The sequence below is a fragment of the Ciona intestinalis genome, chromosome 11 (genome assembly GCF_000224145.3).
Source record: "Ciona intestinalis chromosome 11, KH, whole genome shotgun sequence".
Classification (NCBI taxonomy): Eukaryota; Metazoa; Chordata; class Ascidiacea; order Phlebobranchia; family Cionidae; genus Ciona; species Ciona intestinalis.
The window spans coordinates 1953109-1974719 of record NC_020176.2 but is presented as its reverse complement, the minus strand read 5'-3'; the positions used below and the strand labels follow the sequence as shown (position 1 = coordinate 1974719).

General features: G+C 37.0%; 3 protein-coding genes across 6 annotated transcripts in view; all 3 read left to right on the top strand.

Moving 5' to 3' along the window:
• The window catches only part of LOC100178959 (adhesion G protein-coupled receptor L2), a 15330-nt gene extending 9459 nt beyond the window's left edge, over positions 1 to 5871 (top strand). For both annotated transcript variants that reach the window (XM_018814187.2, XM_026836791.1), the window contains 9 exons: positions 1098 to 1259; positions 1640 to 1754; positions 2069 to 2281; positions 2482 to 2724; positions 3100 to 3204; positions 3465 to 3574; positions 3743 to 3992; positions 4471 to 4544; positions 5461 to 5871. In XM_018814187.2, the coding sequence (XP_018669732.1) occupies positions 1098 to 1259; positions 1640 to 1754; positions 2069 to 2281; positions 2482 to 2724; positions 3100 to 3204; positions 3465 to 3574; positions 3743 to 3992; positions 4471 to 4544; positions 5461 to 5572 (1384 nt within the window). In that variant the 3' untranslated portion in view covers positions 5573 to 5871. The remainder of the gene's footprint in view (positions 1 to 1097; positions 1260 to 1639; positions 1755 to 2068; positions 2282 to 2481; positions 2725 to 3099; positions 3205 to 3464; positions 3575 to 3742; positions 3993 to 4470; positions 4545 to 5460) is intronic.
• A 709-nt stretch (positions 5872 to 6580) lies between these two features.
• On the top strand, positions 6581 to 9655 carry LOC100181311 (alpha-(1,3)-fucosyltransferase 6-like). The gene is made up of 3 exons (XM_002123388.3): positions 6581 to 7523; positions 7797 to 8028; positions 9038 to 9655. The coding sequence occupies exons 1-3, from the start codon at positions 7042 to 7044 to the stop codon at positions 9644 to 9646; spliced, it is 1323 nt and encodes a 440-aa protein (XP_002123424.1). The 5' UTR covers positions 6581 to 7041; the 3' UTR covers positions 9647 to 9655.
• Positions 9656 to 10645: 990 nt separating this feature from the next.
• Positions 10646 to 21335, top strand: LOC100183663 (neuronal PAS domain-containing protein 4-like). Of its 3 annotated transcripts, XM_018814054.2 has the most exons (11): positions 10646 to 10773; positions 10862 to 10912; positions 16174 to 16293; positions 16355 to 16584; positions 16687 to 16832; positions 16903 to 17088; positions 17176 to 17355; positions 17509 to 17629; positions 17800 to 17938; positions 18014 to 19481; positions 19557 to 21335. In XM_018814054.2, the coding sequence occupies exons 3-11, from the start codon at positions 16184 to 16186 to the stop codon at positions 19599 to 19601; spliced, it is 2625 nt and encodes an 874-aa protein (XP_018669599.1). In that variant the 5' UTR covers positions 10646 to 10773; positions 10862 to 10912; positions 16174 to 16183; the 3' UTR covers positions 19602 to 21335. The 3 variants fall into 3 exon arrangements, with proteins under 3 accessions (XP_018669599.1, XP_026692593.1, XP_002123352.1); XM_026836792.1 differs by lacking the exon at positions 10646 to 10773 and having other exon boundaries at positions 10826 to 10912; XM_002123316.5 differs by lacking the exons at positions 10646 to 10773; positions 10862 to 10912 and adding an exon at positions 13517 to 15258.
• The last annotated feature ends 276 nt before the right edge of the window (positions 21336 to 21611 follow it).

Sequence of the window (21611 nt, the reverse complement as noted above, 5' to 3'; positions counted from 1 at the left end):
TTTAGTTACAATCTATAAGTTAGTACAGCTACTCTCTATTCAAATAAAAAAGAAAATTTGGAGAGATATATATCATTTTTTTTGTTTCTTGTCCACTGAACTGTTACAACTTTTTAATATTTTTCAGACAGCTCAACAAATGATATCAGAAGTTTTGCTGTGATTTCTGTCTTTTATGATTTTCCCTGGTCCTCCGACACCGACAGGTATATGGTTGTTTTAAAAATGGGACTATACAAAGAAGACGGAAAACTTTTTCCGCTAGGTGTCGGTATTTATTTAAATTAAAAAATACGAAAAAACGAACAAAACAGCACTACAAAGTGTTAATAAGTGTAAAACAAATTAATTAAATAATAAAAATACCTTTCTAAATACATAAAACATTAGTAAGAACATATTTCCCACATTAGGTCGGTTATATACGCTCTTTCGTTATGCTTACTGTCGTCGAGTCTGTGGTGTAGCGGTTTGCGTGCGGTCGTAAACTCTCTTTGTTTCATTTTTACCGGGTTCGAGTCCCGCACAGTGGAATACTTTTTTTTATCTTTTTTTTTAAAGTTTTTTTGTTTGACGAGTTTGGAGTTAGGAGTTACGAGTTAGGGTTAGGGGTTAGGGGTTAGGGGTTAGGGGTTAGGGGTTTGGGGTTTGGGGTTTGGGGTCTGGGGTTTGGGGTTAGGGGTTAGGGGTTTATATCTTATGTGTATAAACCATGAAACTAACTGCTCCCCATAGAATAGAGAAACGAATTTGTCATCGCCTCCTAGCGGAAAAAATTTTCCGTATTCTCTGTATAGCTCCATGTGTTGTTTTACACAGTACATCATTTATATGCTTTTCTTAAATAAATAGCATGAATAACACAAATATGCTTATAGAAGGTTGTCATACACTTACTCCAAGATGCTAATTATTATTATAAACATAAGATAAGAAAATTGTAGCAGCATCAATATTATAATGACTGTTTACCCAGAATGTTAAAAATTTTAAATGTGTTTACTAAAAATCAGTTCCACGTACTGGCGAACATTTACTATTAGAAACGCAACAGGAAATGACATAATAATAACCTCATGGCCTTCCTTTGTCAACAGAGTAAGCAGCTACATGTCAGTCAATGCAAGAAATTACGTCAAAGGAGACGTACACACAGTTTCCGTTCCAGTTCGTTTTTCTCTTTTACGAGGTCCAACAAGAAAGAATGCAAAACTTTATTACAGACCTGTGTGTGCTTTTTTAGTTCCCAACTCTCAAGAGTAAGTAATAGATATTAGTACAATAACATAATTAAAATTTCAGTACTTTTATTTTTGACCAAAAATTCGAATGAAAACTTTTGAAATAGTTTTAGTTCGGTCTATATATTTAATGTGGATTTTTTAGATACTAAATTATTATTTCAGTCAAACAAGGATAAATGACACATGTATTTATCCCTGTTTAAATACAATAACACACATGATATGAATAATAAAACAAATTGCACAATACCTCATGTTAACACAAGCCATGGATAAAATAATAAATAAATAAATAAATAAATACATAAATAAAGAGTGCATAATATGCACAATAAATATATAGCCATCGGTATTACCACAAACATGTGAAATAATTATTGTAATGAATGTTATAGAGAGGAGTGGGATACATATGGTTGCACTGCAATACAAGACAAAGATTATGTAACAACTTGTGAGTGTAATCACACAACACACTTTGCTATTCTGATGAAAGCTTTTGGAGATGAGGTAGTTAATAACTTATATAATACTTAGTACTGTTTATGAAAGCCTAAATGTCACTATACATTATAAATAAATAGTCATTCAGACATTTACTTTGTTTACTAATACATTATCATGTGGCCCACTGTAAAATAGTGAAGAAAATCTGTGTTGAACTGATTTGATTTTATTTAAACTTTATGTTTCGTAATAGATAAGTTTCATTTGTTTGTGGCACTGAACACTTATTAACTTAAATAACAAAAAAATATAACCTTTAAGCACAATGAAGACATATTTTCATTTTCACTTGAAAAAAATGCAAACATTCTTTCAAGCTTCCTGAACCTTTTAACAAATCCTTGGAAGTTTTATCCATGATCCTGAGTGCAATCTCTATCGCTCTGTTATCCGTCACCATTCTGATCTTTATCACTTACCGGAGGGTCCTTCTTAAAGATCGGATGTTGATTCATTTCCATCTAATAATTGCTCTGCTAGGAGGATATGTATCTTTGTTGGTTGGTTCAGCATTTGCAACGCACAATGAGGTTTATATGTCTGATTAATTTTAACTGTATAGACCTATGTATTGTATTCGTTAGCTCCTGCAGTATAAAAATATTAGTTTTAATTTTGTAATTTTCCATATGCTATACGGTAAGACTTCATCAAGGTATGGCTATACTAATTGCACACTATAGATTTGATGTTATTGATATTTAACTTATGTTTTAACTTTAACTTACAGCAACCAACCATTCCATGTATAATAAGTGCGATGGTGTCTCATTATTTCTTTCTTGTCGTCTTTATGTGGTCACTGGTTGAAGGGGTTTATTTATTCTACAAAATCATCCTCGTTTTCCACAAAAAATCTATTGAATGTTTGCAACGTTTTGCTCCTTTAGTTGGTTGGTTGACCCCTGCACTTGTGGTGATCGTTGCTTTTATTGTTTCGAGGACAACTTGTGATGATTATTCAGTGGAAAAGGTAATGCATAGGAACCAGTTACGTGTCTCCTGGGCAAGTTATTTTACTTTTACTGCTCCAACCCTATGGTCACCAATGGGCTGTCCAAACTGTTAGCCAGACAAAAAATAGGATTAAAAAACAACCACCCGTAAAAAAACATTTAACGTGTTAACTTGTAATCCGAGCACAAGTAAAAAACATATCAGTTGTATATTGTATTACCTGTGGTTGCTTGTTTATTTAAAAAAGAATTCGGATCATTCAATCGTTAAAACTTGACATGTATAATTTTAAATAATTTTAATATTAAAATGAGAGACATTTTTGTAAACAGTAGTGTATGCAAATATATAAGCACATTTTCTATTTGTAAACTGATTCTTTTTATTTTAGAATTCCACATACATAGATCAATATGCAAATGCTACCACCTGCTTTCTTACTTCCCACAATGGTATGATATGGTCCTTCCTTGGTCCAGTACTCTTCATAATTGCTGTGAGTATTTTGTTCTGCTTAGGTATATTACACTTATTATTGACGCTTGAGGGACAAGTGTTGCAAAAATGCATTCTGAAACTATACTCGTGTTGCGAGGAAACAACAATCGTTTTAACACGGGTGTTCTGTTTTATACAGCTCCCGAAAAAACTTTTGGGTTAGAAGTAGGATGGTTAATCAATAATCGGAGGCCCCGAAATTAGAGCTATGTCAGTTGTTTGCCACATAGGGATAAATAACCACCATTTTTATTCTAGTTAAACATGGTTGTCCTTGTTCGTGTTTCCATGGTTATATACACTTCAGCATACACATCCACCAGACTATCAGCCATAGGGAACTCATGTCGAATTTCCAACTCCTTAAAGTAAGTCAGAATATATTTATACAACTGTAACATGGCTAATCACTCTTTTTGTTTTGTACTGCAATGCAATATTATTTTCAAGCATCATTGGTTTAACTGCTCACATTGTAGCCATTTTTACATAAACTTAACTTCTGCTTTGTATTTCACAATGTTTTAAATTCATAGGAGATCGTCACGAGGGGCACTTATTCTTATGCCAATTCTTGGCATTCCATGGATAGTGGGCTTATTGGCTAACTTATATGCTAACAATAGCAATGTTGGTATGGTGGTTGGAACATTTGGATCCTATCTACAAGTTCTGTTGGTTGGAGGGCAAGGTATTGCTGTGTTCGTCTTCTACTGCTTCTACAACTCAGAAGTCAGGGGTGCATATATGTTAGCTGCCAAAAAAAGGAAGTCGGAAGACAGCTTGGTACGATATCAAGTGTTTGATTACTTTTAACATATGGCATATAGATTTTAAAGCATGTATTACCTCAATTGTGCAGTAATATTATAGGTGCTGCGACACTTGCTGTGTAACCAGACATAATGGGGACAAAGCAAGAACATGATGTTTGTATATGTCCCTGGGCAAGACACTTATAGTCAATATTTTTTTAAAAATAAGAACAAAAAAATAATTACTTTCACAGTAACATATGTAGTAATTCTGCGGAGGGTATGAGGTGTATGAAATAGAAAACCTTAACACCTACGTTGTGACTTTTTTAAGTTGTCATACATAAATAAATTTATACTTTAAGTTTATTTAAAGAGAAAGTTTTGATGGGCAAAAATGACTGTTATGACGTATAACTCACAATCTTGTTTTAAAATAATCAACCAAGTGCCATTAACATACACAACATGGTTTAGTTGATTGTGACGTAACTTGTCATTGTTTACAGGATGCTGCAAGGCGGAAAAAGAACAGAGCTTCCTCCGATGTACAAAGAGCGGGGATTTATATGTCTATGGAAAGGTAGATTAATTGTGTCCCTGTCAATACATGATTGCTTATGTTTAATAGCTTTTTTAGGTGGGTGAGGCCGTATAGCAAAACACACTATGTGGCATGAGATTTAGACCAGAGTTTGCTCATTACCCCAGATGTGTTATAGCTGGGGATGCACATTATAGAATAGTTAGTTATTCTAGGATATTCTAGAATACTTTTTTTTAAATCTAGTATTCAGAATCTAGAATTTCCAATCTTTTTGTATTATATAGAATTTTTTTTACCTAAATAAATCAGTTTATTGACTCTTTAATAGTAGCCTTGTTGGATCATGAGCTAGCCTATAAAATGATCAAAAATTGTACTATTGGGTAATTTTTGCATCCTAATGATCGGTTCCTGAATTTGCATCTGGCGTTTAAGCACCATGCATTATGCATTACATCAGAGATTTCGTTATTTTTTCTGCGGGATCAGATAGCTCTAATCCTGGCAAAATGATGATGCGAAAACACCAAATCTGTAACTACGTATGAAGCCAAGCCGAAACGTATAGCAACCTTTAAAAAGACGTTGCAAAACGTTTTCTCTCAAAAGTCTGACAAACACAAAATTATATTTTTTTCAAAATTGTTAAATTTCAAAAAATGTTCGTATAGTTCAAGAGATGACGTTTAATGACGTCATTAAACAGAATACTGAACCATGTGATTAGATTCAAATACCAAAGGACACCAAAATACCAAAGGATTCCAATCTCACGAATTCAAAATTCTGTAATGTGCATTCCTAGTTCTAGCTGTTCCCTACAGATTGCAGTTTATCAAAAAGTTGCTTTAAATCACATTTATGTTTTAAACTAACATTTGAAATTAATAGTTAAAACACACATATGTGTTTATTTGCTTGTTTATATATTTCTTTTTTTTTTTGTAAACAGGTTGTCAGTATCTACACTAAACCTATTGAACATTAGACGATCCACAAACGGCAGTATCAGAGACAAACAGTCCTATAAAATAGGAGCTGAAAAAGCAACCACAAACTTTTAAATCAATTGTAACCAGATTCCTTTTATGTTTGCTTTCATTCTGCTGTATTCGCAATACCTTAATTTCTGTCCTTTGCGTGTATTTCAATTCGCACTTATATATAGTAGATTGGTGGAAGACGGGACACCTTTAGCACATAATACCCAAATATTCTTAAAATTTAAACAATTAACAACGCAGTTATTTAATGCTAAGTGGAATGAGAAAATAAAATAAAAAGATCTCCTATCTTCTTCTACCTTACTATTTCCTAAGTATTTTTGAACTTGTTTTATAAATAAAATTTATATGTTTCAATTTTTTTAAATGTGAACGACCTAAGATGTATAAGCGTACAAGTAAACTTATTATAAAACACCAAATCCAACGTTTAGAGCAACGTGTATGCGGCATGTAGTATTTATATAACGGATAACTCTTAAATATAGTAGGGTAGGCCACGGCCTACTAGAGATATATATCTCCAGTATAGGCCGTAAGTGGGCGAATATAATGCCTATCGTCATTCTATTTAGTGGTGAATCAATAATATTTACACAATCATAGAACCGCAGCCCCGCGACCCTAAAAGAGGGCTGTTTAATGTTGTTTTAAAAGAGGGCTGTAAAAAATGGAATCGGGAAATATGGGATTTTGGTGCTAACGTTATCCCATCTTACCCCTTAGTACCATTTTTTCAGCAAGCCAGTGAATTTTGTAATAAAAGTAATAGTACGTAGATAGTGCGTGTTGTGCTGTGCTGGCTTGGTCTTTGATTCATTCAAACAAGTTTACAAGGAATTAACAAAGACCGGTACACGTAACAATTAACTCCCAAACCCATTCATCGTATCTACCCCACAAGCCTTTGTATTTTAACGTTCCATTGTGTACTGTTCAATCAGCAGACATTCTACACATTTTGTTGCCTATTTAGGGGTAGGTGCCGGACATAAGTAAAGTTGATTCGGAATGAAATCTGTCAGGTTTATAGTTCTACCCGCTAGTTTCTATAGTCTGTTCTATACGTGGGCTGTCAATAGGATTTAGGCCAGAGTTTTATATTACCCCGGCCGGGCAGTAAGACAGGTACAACTACATCAGTCTGTTTGTAAGATGCTTTCAACTAACTTTTGTCATCGTAATTATAATTATAAGCGACTTCATATCTAAAACATATAGGTTATTTCAACAAGCTGTTATGTTTTAAATACACAATCTAAATACACAATCAGTGGTAAAAACACAGCAGGTTCATAACAAACCGTAAGTGAGCGAAGCCCCATAGATGATCGTCTTTATTTCAAGTGTAGGCAAGCCAAATACCTCTTTTACGAAAGCGAAGTACTATAAAGAGAGACACCTTTAATTATCAAGGAATTTATTTATTTTTTTTATTAACATACCTCATGTAACGCTACAATGTACCAAGCAGTCTTTATTAATTCTTTTTGTTGTATTGCCAGCAGCTCTGTGATAAGCTCATAATAATGTCACTGCTTTCCAGTAGCATGATGTGTGACTGTCTTTGTCGTGGAAGGGTTAACAACAAAGGCCTTATAGTTGCGCTGCTATTTGCATGGATTTTAAGTGGTACGTTTCTGATGCTGACTTGGAATGAAATGCCGGGACAACAGAATGAAGTGCGATTTATATTTCAAAACTTCAACCGTCCACCAACACTTCGCAAGGAGTTTCAAAAACCGGGCTATCAATTGGGCAAACATGCCGTTGTTAATAAAAATGTCAGCAAAACCCCACAAACTACCAAAACGGAGCAAAAACATTACACCCCTTGTGTTATACTAATTTGGACAATAGAAAGAAATGAAATTGAGGAAGGCTGGCCCAAAGAAAACTTGACTTTGAACAGGAACTGCCGAATAACATACAAACACAATGCTGTGTATTCAGCACATATAATTGTGTTTCATCAAAAAATAATGCATTCGATTCTGCCATGGAAACACAGGTAATGTCCCATATACTCCAACGAAATGTGTGTTTATAGCTATAAGGCCTATTTTAAAAAGTTAACTTTACACTTTAAGGAATATAACGTTGGGCAAAGCCAACAACTAAGATTTCTATATTTAATGAATGTAACTCCTAACTGCCATTTTGTAGATGTGTCTTTAGGCAATCCACCTAATGATTATTGCTTCAACCCAGTGGTCACTAATGCCAGCACACTAGAATAAATAATGGTCATACATATTACTATACTGCATTGAAATTTGCACAGCCGCAAACGTTCACAGCGATTTGTATGGTGGTCAGATGAAAATCCGTGGGACTTGAAACATTTTGGTCAAAGATATCCACGAAAATTTGGCAACTTCTTCAACCTTACAATGACCTACCGCACAGATTCAGATGTTTTCTTTCCAATATGGAGAAAGGAATCATTGTTCAATGAAGTTGCGAAACATCCCAAATCGGTTGACGAAATCACACGCCCCAAAACTTTGTTAGCGGTAAGATGGTCATTTGTCCACCGTGGCATAAAGTGGTTATCGTGTCCGCTAGACATAACCGGTTCAAGGCTCGACGATGTTATACCATTGTAAATGCCCAAACCCAGTAGTTTTCACTAATGGGTTGTCTAAAATGTCCCTTAAAAAATATAAAATAAAAAAATCTAAAAACATCTTTTTAACCAAGTTATATTTTTATTTGGAAACTTGTCAGCGGGCACCATAGGTGTGTGAAACATTACACCCGCGTTATAACGATCACCGTTGCCCCGGCATGCGAGGAAATAGCTTTGATAATATAAGAGTATCAAGGAACCTAAAAACCATTATTTGGTTACAACAGTAAAAAGTATATAAGGGTTGTACAGTGGCACAGTAAGCAGACATTTACGGGATGCAATTGCACATCAACCCCAATCTTGTAGAGTGGGACAAGACGAGACACCTTTTTCACTCTATTTTCTCGTCCTATTTGGTTGTAAACAAAGAACATTTAAAGAATTACAAAACCGTTTCCTGACGACTCCCAGCATAGACCGTTGTTAAAAATTTGTTTAAAACACAATCAGGGTAGTGGGATATTATGTGCTAAAGGTGTACCATCATCCCCAACCCTACTCTACAACAAGTAGTGTAAAAATTACAATAAAATTTTGATTTGTTGATTTAAAAAAAAACATAAAAGCTTTTTAGTGCACACCATGACTCAAAAACGTCATACATTTTATAAGAAAGTGTCAATATTTTAAAAAGTTCCCAACCAACTAACGATATCGCTCCGTCTTCCAAAAACGCAAATACTATGGGGTAAGATAGGATATCAATGGTACCTGAATCCGAAATATGATTGTTATTTTAAATAAAGTTCCATAATTCTGCCTATATTCTTTGCTTACTACCAAATGGTACAAAATAAGGGTATAAGAACATATCCCATATTACCCCACCTTACCATATTTCATATCTTCTGGGCATTTTACAAACATTGAAATAACATCACTGTTTGTAGATATGGACGGCTGATGACTGTAAACCAAGTCGCGGAAATCAAATTCGAATGAAGTACGCAGTTGCTTTGGTAAAAGCTGGTTTGAGTTTCACCAAGACTGGTATCTGCTTTAACAAAGACGACAAGGTTGATCTAAATCCTTATATGTTTTACCTTGTTCTGGTCGATGGCTACCATTGTAAGGATTATTTGCACGAAAAGATATGGCATGCGCTGGTGAAAGGATTAGTGCCGGTAATATTCGGGCCTTACAGAGACGACGTTTTAAACCAACTGCCCCACCATTCGTTTATACACGCGGAAGATTTCCGGACGACGAGGGCGCTGGTCGACCATATGCATGTTGTGGCGCTGAACAAGACTTTATATAAGGAATATTTCATTTGGCGTGAAAGCCGCGACATTGAGTTAGATGATGCGGTAATTCATTCCCATCATCCTAACTTGAAACTTAGGTCACAGGAGGCGACCGGTTGGAGTCGGCTTTGTGAGAAATTTCGTGAGATGGAAGCAAAGAATCAAACACAAGTTATACGATCTTTGGAAGACTTCGTGTTCAACACTGAGTCTAAACACTGTATGGGGCCAAACGACAAACTAGTTACTTAAAAGTTTATACTAATGCCTTATTTCCAAAAAGTATGCTCTGTATTTTGTTCTACTGCTTTTTTGCCTTGTTACTAAATAAACCATTATGAAATATATAAAACATACAAAACATGTGCCGTTATTTTGTTTTACCAGAAGTGTACATTTTGTTTTAACAAATTGTCTGCAAAGACGGCTTTTCTTGTAGTGTTTTGATTTGAAGCATCTGTCAATGTTTCCTTTGCTTTCTCGCCAATAATTTCCGACAGTGTTTAATTACTTGATCGTACAGCTGGAGTGCTTTCTCTGTCGCATGCCTTAGTGTTAAATGAGATACTTTCGGTGAAGACGATTCTTAGAAACAGAACGTATTCTGGAAGGTTTAGTTTCACATTTTTAGCGGCTTAAGAAATTTGTCTTCGAGTCTAAATTTGGTAAATAGTAGGGTGGGTAAGACTGGAGGTTTCTTTGTCTCATTTGGTATTAAACAAAGAACATTCAAAGAATTATATATCCGTGTTATCGCGACCAAAAAATAGTGTTGTTATTTGTTTAAAATACGACCAGGCTAAATATGTATTGTGTGCCAAAGTTTCCCATTTTACCGCAGAGTAATATATGTCCAAATTGAGTAAAGTTTAGTCAAGGGTTGTACATAAGCCTGTTTTCTTAGGAAATATTTTGATAATGGCCTACTATGGCATTCTCAATCATTCGCATCATGCTTGCGTTTTGTCGATCACGATTTTTCAATCCAGTACTGTCACAGTGTTTGTGTATGGGTCACGTGACATGTGATTTCATCATGATTTGGCATGATCGTGAAATATTTCGGGGCGTGCCATAACTCAGTGTATTCGGTGCTATACAAGTGCTTTTAACAGACAGTTGCCTATAGACAGAACATAAGTTAAGATTTTGCATTAAATTAATGCATTGCAAAAATAAGACTATAGTATAATGCATTGCAAAAAATAGTTTTTTTTTATTACAAATTTTAATTATAATGCTTTTGTTTTTTAATAGAAAGTTAAAATTGATTTAAAGCAATACAAAAATTTGCAATTTTATTTAAAGCGACGACACAAAATTTAGAATTTGCCGATTTTTTTACGCAAAGTTCAAAGATAAATATATTATTCCAGAAGGTGAGTACAGTTTACTCCTGCAACTTTGTAGACAAATATTCATATGGTTTGCCCATACTTGTATTTTGATGTTAAAAATGTCTTCCAGGCGAAAATCTGAACATTTCCTCCGAAGCTGGAAAGTGACTTAAATTGAAGTGTAAGTAGTCTTATTTATAACATTGTTTCATCTGAGTCAATGCAATGATTTTGTTAACATGACAAAACTCATAAAACGTTTATCTACTTTCTTGTTTACGTAACCATTCGCATGGAAAAGATACATGCGCGTTATTATAGTGCACGATTAAGTTTCCGAGAAAGTTTAGCAAATACTTTACGCTGATGTGATACACTGAGTTAAAGTTAAACCGGTATATAGGTTAAACCTTAGCAGATACAAAAAAATGTGGGTACAATTTTACTCCGCGTATTGATCTGCCTTGTGTAGTGCATTGAGTTTTTTTTATTTAATTCGTGATTATAGTTATTAGGTGTCGATCTAATATATTCGGTGCAGCAGCAGCGTAATGCAGTAAGTGTCACACAAAAAAAATATTCCAAAATTTATTTTGCCTAAAAAATAAAAACAAAATGTCGGGGAAACAGAGTACGTTATATTAATCGTATAAAAAAGCAATATTACCAAATAAACCTTTTGGTGTTATTAGATGATTATGTTTGAATGAATAAGTAAATGAGACTTATGTATGCTCTCTAGATGGATTATGATGGTATAGTCGTTATACAACACAACATAGGTGTCATATTTTATACTTGCACCTCGTGCCCGCCTATTACGAGTCACCACGTATGTAACTTTGTTGTATATTTTAGAGTGGGGTAAGATGATACCACGAATTATTACTATTATGTCTTAATTAAACATAAAGTAATATATATTAAAACAGCACACGAGAAATTATTTATCGACTCGAACACCAGCAGGCGTTTTACTGATTTCACTCTTAGTTTGACTGCCCCCTGCCTATTTTTCTCATGTATATATCAGTTTTTCTTACAAAACTAAAACTAATTCCGTAAGACAAAATCAAAGTTGATACAGCGAGCATTAAAAATAAACATATCATTATTATCTTTTTTATCAGCCATTAAAAAAATGTTGTATTTGTTCAACACCGAAATTTAATAACAACAGTAACCGCCGTGCACTTTGTCGGTCCGTGAGAATACTGTCAAACAATACTTTAACATTTCTTCTTGTCTGTCATCAATTGGGTACCCTTAAAAGGAAATTTTAAAAGTCCCGTCTTTGTCCGAGTCCCGCATTACCCCTGATATGTATTTTTATTTTTTTGTACAGCTGTTAATTTTTGCAGCCTATTAGTGACTACTGGGGTTTGAGCAATGACAGTTACTTGTGCCACAAAAAAAGTAGCCGCGTCGAGCGTCGTGAAAATGGATATCCTTTATTACGATGGGAGACTGCTTGTTTATTTGAAAATAAATTATTTTAAGACAACGACGTTGGTCCAGCACGGTATACATTTATATACATGCAAGTATATGCACCTGCCCCAAATTTTACGCAGAATAACGTGATAAAATGCAGCGGAATTTACATATCAGACACTATGTCGCAAATCACGTGTACGAATAGGTTATGTCGATACACGTATGTGCATTATAATCTATCAGTAATTTCCTGGAACAACTTTCGTAAAATATTGATTTTGATTATTTAAAGCGTGATGAATAAAATCAATTTTGATTGAGAACTATATATTTTGAAAACAGTTTTTAAAATGATAAACAAAATCAATTTATATCTTTTATCATAAAGGTTAAACAATTTTTTTTTCTAACAAAACATAAGCTAACATAAAAACATAGATATCACTAAGTATTAAAGGGTTTGTTAAATATGGGGCTTTATCTTTAAAAGTTTGGTCATTTCCACTTTGTTTTCGATTCCAAAAGTTGCGAAATTTATCTTGCAAAATCCTGGCCACCTGATTGGTTGCGGTTGAAATAATCACAACAACGCGTCACCGGAAACAGCCAAATATCCACCAATCAGAAACGAGGATTAGTGAAAACGCGTAGACAGTTCACATCAGTCATTCCCCGATTTCACAAAAGTTGTGTCGAAAATTTATTGACAAATTATCGTTTTTCTGAAGTTACAGAATCGGCGACGACTATGTTTGTTGTTGTTAAGATAGAAATCTTGTTTTTAGATTTTTCTGAAAACATTTTAAAATAAACTCATAATGACTACGAACTAAAATTACGCAAAACAATTAACAAAAAACAGGCTTCGTAATAATTATACAATAGGGCAATTATTGATCCAAGTTCATCAATAATGCCATTCCCTCACTTTAAAAATATAAGACTCATATATATAACATGGTAAAAGAAATTGGCCGGGAGTGCATCGAGCTGACGCGCCAGAATCTCAGCTCGTCAAGAGTGATGTCTTCCGCTTCCATTTGAAATGTGTAATGAGACGTTCGCGTGTGAGGTTACAATCAATTTACATACTACTGCTGGCAGACAGTTCGACATTACATTGATAGCGCCGCTGCAGCCCACGACTTAACTGTTTCCCCGAAATCGAGGTACGCTGACGCCATGTTGTGAAAGTTAGTAGTTTAGACATCACGATATTTAACGACGTATGCGGCTCGGTAGGTGGCGCTACGGTTCCAGTGGTCGACAAAATTGTGGATTGTAGATAAACGAATGTAGGTGTCGCATATGTACGATCATATAAACGTTTAAATTCCGTTATAGAATTTAATTCTGTACTATTTTTTTGCAATTCCAACTTTATCATTACGATTATCACAATGTTTTTGCATGTGGTTCTAAGTTATAACTAAAGGATTGTTTACATCCATCGTGGCATTATGTTAAGGCTGGTAATTTAGTATCAAAGGGGATTTCTTTGCTCTTAACTCACCCATAGTAGAGCTATCGTATCTTTTGTTTGTAAAATTGATGGGCGATTATACGCTTTCGATGATATAATCATCAATCGGCTATTGTGATCCAATAATTGAGGAACAAACGTCAGTTGGTAGCCATAGCAACTAATGGGTGAATTGCATCAGCACTTTTGTTCTCGAGGAGAAAATTTATTCCTTAGCACTGAATAGCGGCCATTGTTTGTCGACGGAGCGGAAACAGGTTGCTGGCACGAAAACAGTAAATCATAAACTGTATTGTGTCGCTATCTAAATGACGGGTGTTACGCCAGCACTTTTAAACAATGATACGCTTGAACACAGGACTTTCCCAAACTTCCAACAGCTGAAACAGTATTTAGCTGCAGATTTGAGCCAAATTATTTCTATAATAGCACAGTTTGTTCAAAGTGTTCGTATGTAACGTAACCAGATCCTCGTAAAACACATTCCGAAAGCCGACCACGGAGTTTCCAAAATGGGAGGCATTGGTGTATTTGCTTTTGTCTCGACGCTTTTGTTAATTCCACGTAGAATGATTGCGCAAATTGTGAGCTATGGAAACAAAATTACTTTTAACATGTATTTTAACATTGGACAGACTAGGCAACATAACATGAAATGTTGCAGAATTTCATATAACTATAAGGTTTACCTGCGCCGCTATAATATTGTATTGGTGAGTTCCTATTCGGTAATCAAGGAAACCGTATTTACGAGTATTTCTATAAATAGTAAGTTTTGACGTTGGGGCTTAAGTGGTCATCCGTATACTTTTTTTCTTACATTACGCAGTGATAGATAAGCGTCTTAAAATAGCACAGATTTCAGCCACGCACTCATTCTCCTTACCACGGCAAAACTTATATTTAAATCGGTCTATTGAGTTCTTTGTATGTTCGCGAACCCCATCGACCAGGAGATAAAGTCTCCATAAAAGAAACCGTTAATTTGGTGCCACTTCTGGAAACCGATATTCGGCTTATTCGTCTATTGATAAATAAACAAAATTTGAAACTGTTGTGTCGTATGCGCACAATTTTTGTGCAACTATATTTTAACAAACTTAGAGGGGGACGTGCTAAAATTGAGTTTAAACTAGTTTGAATTTATTAAAAATGCACCTATCTATATATGCCGAATAAAACTATTGTATACTTAACTCCATAAAGTATATTTGTTTTCGTGTATCAAACAATAGACTTTTGTGCTTGTTCCGTATAAAAAATATATCAATATTGAGGTAGTTTTAAATGTCGAATTTCATGTATGGTTCCCGTTGTTACAAATTCGATGACGACATTCAAGTTTTACACGGACGTGGGTAAGCGCTTACGAGAGAAAAAGTTTCTACAAAACGAAGAAGGGTCTAAAGCTACGCTCGCCCGATAATGGTCGTTCAGCTATATGGTGGTGTATGCCGCGTTTAGCTCATAGTCGTGACCAGCAGTTTGGCGAGAGCAAGTGATAAAAAGCATTTCGTTTCTGTTTCTCATTTTAAGTCAACACCAAAGTATTTGTTGATTCAAGTTAGCAACGCGAAGAACATTATGGCACCGAACGGAAAGCCTGCGTAAGTTTATCTATTTGTTTTTATAATTTTTATCAAATTAATTACTCGCTTTTTACACTGAAGTGTATTTTTACTGGGTTAGACGATTAGTTATTTTTTAGTCAATTTTGGTCCTAATATAATTAAATGTTGTTATGAAACAACGTTTCTTGCACTATTGGTTAAAAATGCGTGAAACGAAATTTCATGTTTTAAAAAGACACTTTCGATTAACCATATCTTTAAACTCCAAATAGATTTTTTATATAATTTTAAATGTACTTTTTATATCATCATTAGATTTGTAGAATGTCGGTCTTTACTGTGACCTGTATAATTGACGTGTACTTTGAAGCGATAAGGTCGCAGCTTGTAATTAAATAGTAATTAACACACGGGTTTTTAATGTGAAGGTGTGGGCTTAATAATGGAACCTCCGTCCGCTTCCATGTACCCACTAATGAAGGGGTTTAGGGTAATATTTAATTTGCGCAACCAGTAAGGTGTGCCGTTCCGCCTTCGGGCTATGTGGCTACGGATGACTTGCAAAATGCGCAATCGCCCGCGCATGCGCAAACGCCACGTTCAAGTGTTTCTGCGCTGGCAGTGGAAATTTCCGCTGCATTTTTGTTTCCCATTCGAACCCTTTTTTCTTTCGGCTTTTGCGATGTCCAAATAAGGTGCGGAGGACGCATTGCGAAGAACTCGTGACGTAACTGACTATGCTGTCACGGAGACATATCACTCGCCAATGCGAATGAAAGATGTTGACCCACGGATACGGAAATGGCTAATTAATCAAAAGACACTTTGCCACACAAAATACTCTGAAAATAAATATTCACACACGATCTAAAAAATCCGACTAAACAATTTACGCTGAATTCGTTAATTCGGTGCCTGATACTTTATAAATATACTTTATCCTTTTTTCAGGAGTTTCGTAATGCAACGTCAGCGTTCGCCGCTGCAACCAGTCGTAGAATCCGTGACATCCAAAGACCACATTAGAGTTAAGAACGAGTGTATCTTATTTTCACAGTCCATCATGAGCGGGTAAGTAAGAACAAATCCAAAAAAATTAATAAATCTAAAAAAATATAAATTTAATTTTAAGGCGATGGAATCCGTCTACCAACGTCCACGCAGCCGAATCCACGCCCACAAACCTTGAAGGCCCGGAGCCAAGAATTCTCTCAAAGAAACGAAGAGATTTGATCAACGCTGAGATCCGTGAGCTACAAAATCTTCTTCCGTTGAAGAAAAGTGCAAGAGAAAGACTCTCATACCTCGGTATCTTGGCCCTTACAAACACTTTCATCCGAAAGGCTACTTTTTTCAAGAAAGGTAAAAAAATCTTCAAAAATTCATAACTTTCTAAGATCGGATCGAAAAGTTCGACGAAAATGTAAATATTGGAAAATTTAAAATGTTTGACTTTTGTTTTAGAATGCATCAGTTGCGATGCCTCGATGAGTTCCGGTTTGGTTTCTGAATTCACTTCGTCGCTCTGTGGTTTCCTCCTCGTTTTCAACAGAGAAGGCAAAATCCTGTATTCGTCGGAAAACATTCTTGACTACTTAGGCAACACAGTGGTAAGATTTCACTCGACAAGTTGTTTATTTTTCGTGTCTATTTTTATACATTTTTATTTTCCGAATTCAGGTGGAACTTGCCAGTCAAGGAGACAGTATTTATGACTTCGTGGACAAAGAAGACCACGACCAGGTGCGCGCGCAGTTAGAAGTTCCGCCACATGACGATAGGGGTGAAGCAAGAAAGCTTTCCTTTTTCTGCCGAATGGCGACATCGCGATACATGAAAACACAAATGCGCTCATGGAAGAACAAGGTTGGTAACTCTATTGTCTATACTCATCACGAATCTGAAACTGAAAATAAATTCGATGTCATCAACATTCAACTTTATTGTATTCAGATTATCCACGTGACCGGGAAATACCATAGACCCGAGATGAGCAACGATTGGTCGGACACAGTGTTCGTGGCAGTTTGTACGCCCATCGAGTCAAAACCAGTGACAGACGTTCGACACCACCCAAGCCCACGCGCTTGTGAATTTAAAGCAGTACATGGACCTGACATGAAATTTTTGGAGGTAACTTACTTTAAGATAAAATTTAATGCAATTTTGTCTTGATGATGTTGAAATGTTTTACAGCAAATATTTTTGTACCATTGCTCACATTTTACTCCTTAAGTCAAAATCTTTATACAGCCTAATATAAACGTTATGCTTTTTGTATTACAGGTACCAAACACAGTTGAATCTCTTTTGGGTTACAAGCCAGACGAGCTTGAAAATACGAGTTGGTATGATTGGATTTACCCAGAAGATCTTGGACAAGCGCGTCAACAACATCTGAAATTTGGTGAGTTACAGAAATTCGGTTGTTTATCAACTCTATCGGAGTGTTATATATTGCAACCGCGGTGAATCACTTCCACTTATTGTTCGTTAGCGCGGGGAATTATTAATTTACGTAACAGCAGCATATTGTGCGTGACTGCTGCAGCTAGTTAACAAAGATGTTGTTTGCAGTTAAAGAAGATGGATCAGCATTCGCTTGTGTTTTGAGGATGATAAGAAAAGATGGATCTGCTGTTTGGATGGATATTACTGCGGAAAAGTCACAAGAAAGCATCGGCAACTCGTTCATTTGCAACTACATTGTCATTGAGTAAGTTTATTAAAAAGTTTTTGTGCAATATCGTTCAACCAAACTATAATTAACATGATTTACATTACATTACAGTGAAGAAGAAGTTCCTTACTTTCGCATTCATCATAACTTGCTTCCCTTCCCCGAGCATTATACTGATTCACAGCGTCAGTACCTCGCCTACCGTTCTACTTTGCTTAGTGCGGCACTCAGCAACGACGCAAACTCGGCCGGGACTTCACCCTTGACGTCACCGACCAGTATCAGCCAGCACGACCTAGCTTCTGCACACATCGGACACCCAATGTATGGCGACAACCTCGACACAAAATCTATCCTTCGCCGGCAGTTGATTAAAAGGAAAATGAGCTCACTCGACAGCCCATTATGTTCACCACAAGGCTCCTACCCCGGAGATATGTTCTCAGTTCCACCCAACAAAATGTTGATTCGCACAGCTTCCGAGATCAACTACACAAACACACCCTACCATGTTCCACTCCACCATTCGACATCTTACCCCGAAGCATCATACCACTCCCATGTTGCTTACAGACAAGCACCTGAAGATTCCTTTCTTTCTCAACTGCACAGCCCATCCACAGCGACACCGCCTTACCTGTATGAAGGTGGTTACACAACACTGGCTGCTGTCCGGCCACAGTCTTTGACATTGCGTCAAAGCCAGCGATCTCCCGACGCAAACATCAATTCCTCGTCTCCTTTGAACGGCCACAAGCAACTAAATCAAAACAACAATGCTCATATCAACGTTGCTGATCCGTATTACTCCCGATCCCAGGCTTTCGCCAACCAGCAATACTCCCCTACCCCATCTAACTGCAGTTCAGGCGCAGGTTCTCCCTACTACGCACCTGGTATGTCACCTTGCAGCCTCTCACCTCGCTCCCCTGTCACGAATACCCAGGGCACTCTCCCGGCTAAGAAATTGGTCCAAAACAACAGGCCTTCCGTGGATGGTTTGTTCAGAGATGTGAGCGATATCATCGACGGCGAGTTGGTGAGCGATCCAGGCCACTACATGGTTGCTTCACCAGAACCTGCACACCGATCACCTTACCACACATCGCAACAAAGCAGTCCCCGCCGTTCGACTGTTCAACATTACCCTGGCAGCCGAACCGAGCCAGAGATGCGTCAAATCATGGGCAGTTATGGCTCACCAGAAATCCGATCGAGTTTGTGCCAGTTAAAGGAAGAAGTCGCCAGCTCTCCAATTCAATACAATGCGATGTCTCCTTGTAGCAACCAGAACAGCCCCACACACTCAGTGTACTCCAACTACGATGACAACTGCTACTCTCCGGAACGTGTCTCCCCTGAGTTCGGCGTGACATCTTGTGCAGAGGTACAGCGCTACCAAGACACAGTCAGTGGTATGGAGAAGCCCTACCACGTTCAGTATTCCATTTCGACCAGCCGGCCTACCGCTATGCAGCAATACCAGGCAGCAGCCGCAGCTTTCTACGCAGCTCACCAGCGAAGCGATGTCGAAGGCGGATCTGAATGGGTGAAGAAGTATGGCAATATGTCTGCAATGGTAAGTTTTGAAAACCCATATATGCATTTATGAACTGCATGAGTCCAGATGTTTAAACTGTTTTTACTTTTTCAGGAAATGCTCTTTTCCGAGTCGGACGGCCAGCCTTATCTTGCTTGATTTACGAAGTCCCCGTAGGTAGTCTCAGACTGCCAACGGCGCGACTCTCGTGCCAAGAACCGTAACATGTCACAGTTACGTAAAGTTCTCCTACAATAGGAGTGTCTATTTATACAATATGGCGACCCTGGACAATTGCGAGCAATGCGCAGCTTGTATAATTGTTTTCTTCAAACGCCGTAGTCAATCGCTCGTAATAGTAGCTTTGTACTTTATGTTGCTACCAATGTGTTGCTGAACTAACTTTGTAGTAGACTAACCTTGCATTTTTTAATCGTAGCGAACCCAGAAATGGGGAAGAAGCAGGTCTATCGTGGTAATGCGAATGACTGCGCTTTTATAACAAAAGCCCATCTACAATGGGTAACATAACGACAATTCGAATTTCTTAAAAACCGCGAAAATTTCATGCTGCGGTTCGAACGAAACACATTTTCTGTAAAATAATAGACGTTCCGCCATTACGCGTATGTCTAATTTAAATTATCTACGCATTGCGCAACAATTCTCCCTTTGTTTGTACGAATACAATGCACGTCAATGATGTACTGTTGCGTCATCGCACACTCGAACGCAACAAAGATTTTCCGTTTTCATATTTCATTTCGGATGTCGCCAGTAACATTTCATTCTTCATGCAAGTGTGTATTTCGTGCGGTCTCGCCTGCGTGACTTGCAGAATCGAATATGTGCGCCTTGCCTTAAAATCGAATTAACAAACCACAGATTCTAATATAATATAATAAGCTATAGCTCACCAACGGATTTTGTAAACGCCCACGGCTACGCTATTTCCAATGAAATCATAAGTCGTGACGGGGAGCGTCTAAATCTGAACCACGGATCCATCTCCGCCTAACACGCAATGCCCTGGGCCCAATGACGTCACATAGAGGTAGATTTAGCCGATTTTCTCCAAAACAAACGATTTGACTTGGTCGGAATGCGTTCTTCGAAGCTGTTTTCGAAACAGACTCGTAGCCCTGGGCGTATGATCCGTAAAACAACTTAATTATCGCTGAATCTCTGTAGATGGTTTAACTTCTAATTAATCCGTTGAATCTTAGGTCTTGCGATAAAATGTTTAAACTTTGGTATCAGGTCCTTACTTACGCATTCGGTCACCACAGGACTACAAAAATATCATACATACGGGACCAATCTCACCTATCCAACTATATAAGCTTGGTGTGGTGGTTAGGTCAGCACAGCAATACTGTACCAATTAAATATAAATTCCAATAAGCATCTTGTGCAAAGGTAAGTTTGCACAGTTGTTTTTTACCGACGTTGCGTGCAAAGATTTGGCATTCCACCAGCTGAAGGTAATTTCAGCTCGTGGTATGGAACTGTGGTGATCTGATTGCGGATTACGTTGGAAACAATGTCCCGTTACCGCCTCGTGTGGTATTTGGGTGGACACTCGGTAGTAACCGAGCTGTAACAGAGCCTTGGTAATAAAGCTCGATCGCTTCTATGTAAATACGCGCCTTTTGTTGTTGTTTTTTTCTTTTCACGTTTACTTGTGGATGTAAGTTTCGCTCATATTAAAACAAAAAATCGTTAAAATGTACTTTCTTTCTTGTAGTTTTTTGCAATGCCGCACTTCATATATCATTTTGCTGCATGTTTAGCAGTATGTGATTGTGTAATAGTATCGTTGTTTGTTCGTTTATTTATTGTAATCTATACCCTGTACAGAACAAGGTGTACAAATAAAATGTAAGACAAAATACGTGTGTATCTAAAAGAAAGTATTTGTCTAACCGGCAGTTTAGTTGGTTCTGCCACCTCTATTAGTCAGGACTTCGGCCATTTTTTAAAACAGCTTTCATCAGCATTATACTGGCTGAAACATCTTTGGTGGAGATGCGCATCGTAGCGGAATTACGGACCATTCTCCCATTGTGTGCTGCTGAAGCGATGCCGAAATAATTGGCTGGGAAAGCACGCGATGAGGTAGCAGCCGCTGCGACTCATTGCACATGAACAGAGGGAGAAGCTTGAAAT